Source organism: Diachasma alloeum, unplaced genomic scaffold (assembly GCF_001412515.2).
Source record: "Diachasma alloeum isolate Michigan unplaced genomic scaffold, Dall2.0 Dall_scaffold_00526, whole genome shotgun sequence".
In the NCBI taxonomy this organism is placed as follows: Eukaryota; Metazoa; Arthropoda; class Insecta; order Hymenoptera; family Braconidae; genus Diachasma; species Diachasma alloeum.
The window spans coordinates 64656-66307 of NW_021680658.1; the positions used below are offsets into that span (position 1 = coordinate 64656).

At 38.3% G+C, this 1652-nt stretch overlaps 1 protein-coding gene across 1 annotated transcript; it reads left to right on the plus strand.

The window, feature by feature from the left end:
• Nucleotides 1–552: 552 nt before the first annotated feature.
• LOC107042828 (uncharacterized mitochondrial protein AtMg00810-like) lies at nucleotides 553–1434 on the plus strand. Its single transcript, XM_015264027.1, has 3 exons — nucleotides 553–822; nucleotides 1242–1294; nucleotides 1389–1434. The coding sequence occupies exons 1-3, from the start codon at nucleotides 553–555 to the stop codon at nucleotides 1432–1434; spliced, it is 369 nt and encodes a 122-aa protein (XP_015119513.1).
• Nucleotides 1435–1652: the final 218 nt, after the last annotated feature.

Sequence of the window (1652 nt, forward strand, 5' to 3'; positions counted from 1 at the left end):
TCATCTGGAGAAATGAGGAGAAAATTGTGATTTTACTACTTTACGGAGATGATATTTTACTGGCTGGGAATGATGTAAGAAAGTTAGAAGGTGTGAAAAATCAGTTAAGCCAGGAATTCGAAATGACAGTCATAGGTGAACCAAAGGAATTCCTTGGTATCTCTTTAAGACGAGACAGACATAATAGAATCATTGAACTGAGCCAGGAAAAATATAGGGGAGGATGGGGCAAAACGGCCCCCCTTCAATCGTCAATATTTTCCGATTCAATAATCCGATTGGGATGAGTTAGAGCTCGTTTTGAAGAATGAAAAATTATCTTCAAAATGAAGTTGAAACTGGGAATTTTCACAATGTCATTCACAAGTTATTGACAATTGAAGGGGGGCCGTTTTGCCCCACCCTCCCATATTCAGAAGATGTTGAAGAGATTTGAGTTTGACAAATCACATCCTCAGAGAACTCCGATGATAACAACTCAAGCAACAAATTACGCACGAAAGATGAGAAAAACTGATACAGCATGAGAGAATTCCCCCAAACAATACAAAGATGAGTTTCCCGTATCGTGAGGCAGTAGGTAGCCTGTTGTATCTGGCTGGTGCAACCAAATCAGACATATCATATGCTGTGAATGTCTTGAGCAGACAGCAGGTCAATCCTACTATTGAAGACTGGGGAATGGTTAAGAGAGTATTTAGATATCTAAAAGGTACCATAAATCTAAAGCTAAGATACACTGGTGAGTCTGAAGAAATTGAGAGTTTCTCAGATGCGAGTTTTGTTGATTGCAAGGACTCACTCACCACGTGTGGATTTTTGGTAAGACTATATGGTGACACAATTATGTGGAAGACTCTTGAACAAAATTACGTAGCATTATCCACGTGTGAGGCTGAATGTGACGATGAGTATCGCCAGTCAAGAGATGCTTTCAATTTATAATTCTATGAGATTGATTTTGGTTCATCCTCCTTTGCCGATGAAATTATGGTGCGACAATAGAGCGGCCATTATGAGTATTGAAACTAATGGGGGAAATAAATTGAGGCATGTTTTTAAGGCAAAAGCTCATCATATTAAAGAGTGTGTAAAGAGAGGTCTTATAGCGGTGGAATGGGTTAGGTCAAAAGAACAGTTAGCAGATATATTCACGAAACCTCTCCCATTTGAACTGCATAAGAATTTAACTGATGAGATAGTGAATTCTAAATTTTAATTATTAATTTGTGTATTTACAGGCAATAACTAGAAGAAGTATTCTCCCTACCAAGTTGAAGAAAGATACTGGAGAGTGGAGAAGGATGTCTGCGAAATTCAGTTTAAACTATTTCTTTTGTATTTTGAATATGCAAATCATTTATCGTTTATTTGTTCTTTAATTAAAGATTGAGACTTATTGGATACACGGAAGTTGTCGGGAGGGAGTGTTAGATTTACAGTACGCTAGCTCCATCTCCCGGTCTCAGGTTATACTTCCATGACGCGACTCTAGCGGCACTGATGTGCCAGCGTCGACACACGTACTTGCGTCGTGTCTCTCATAGAGAGTGAATCAGAAGATCGAAGAGCACGCTTCATGTATATTAATAAAGGTTTCTAAAGTGTTCAAACTCTGTGTTATTATTATCAATAACCCATCAGTTCAATAA

What these genes read in the sequence shown, in the direction of transcription:
- LOC107042828 (XM_015264027.1), top strand. Translation starts at nt 553, where the DNA reads ATGAGTTTCCCGTATCGTGAGGCAGTAGGTAGCCTGTTGTATCTGGCT. An exon ending in TCACCACGTGTGGATTTTTG is followed by an intron (nt 823 to 1,241) that starts GTAAGACTATAT and finishes GTGTATTTACAG; the next exon opens with GCAATAACTAGAAGAAGTAT. An exon ending in TTGAAGAAAGATACTGGAGA is followed by an intron (nt 1,295 to 1,388) that starts GTGGAGAAGGAT and finishes CTTTAATTAAAG; the next exon opens with ATTGAGACTTATTGGATACA.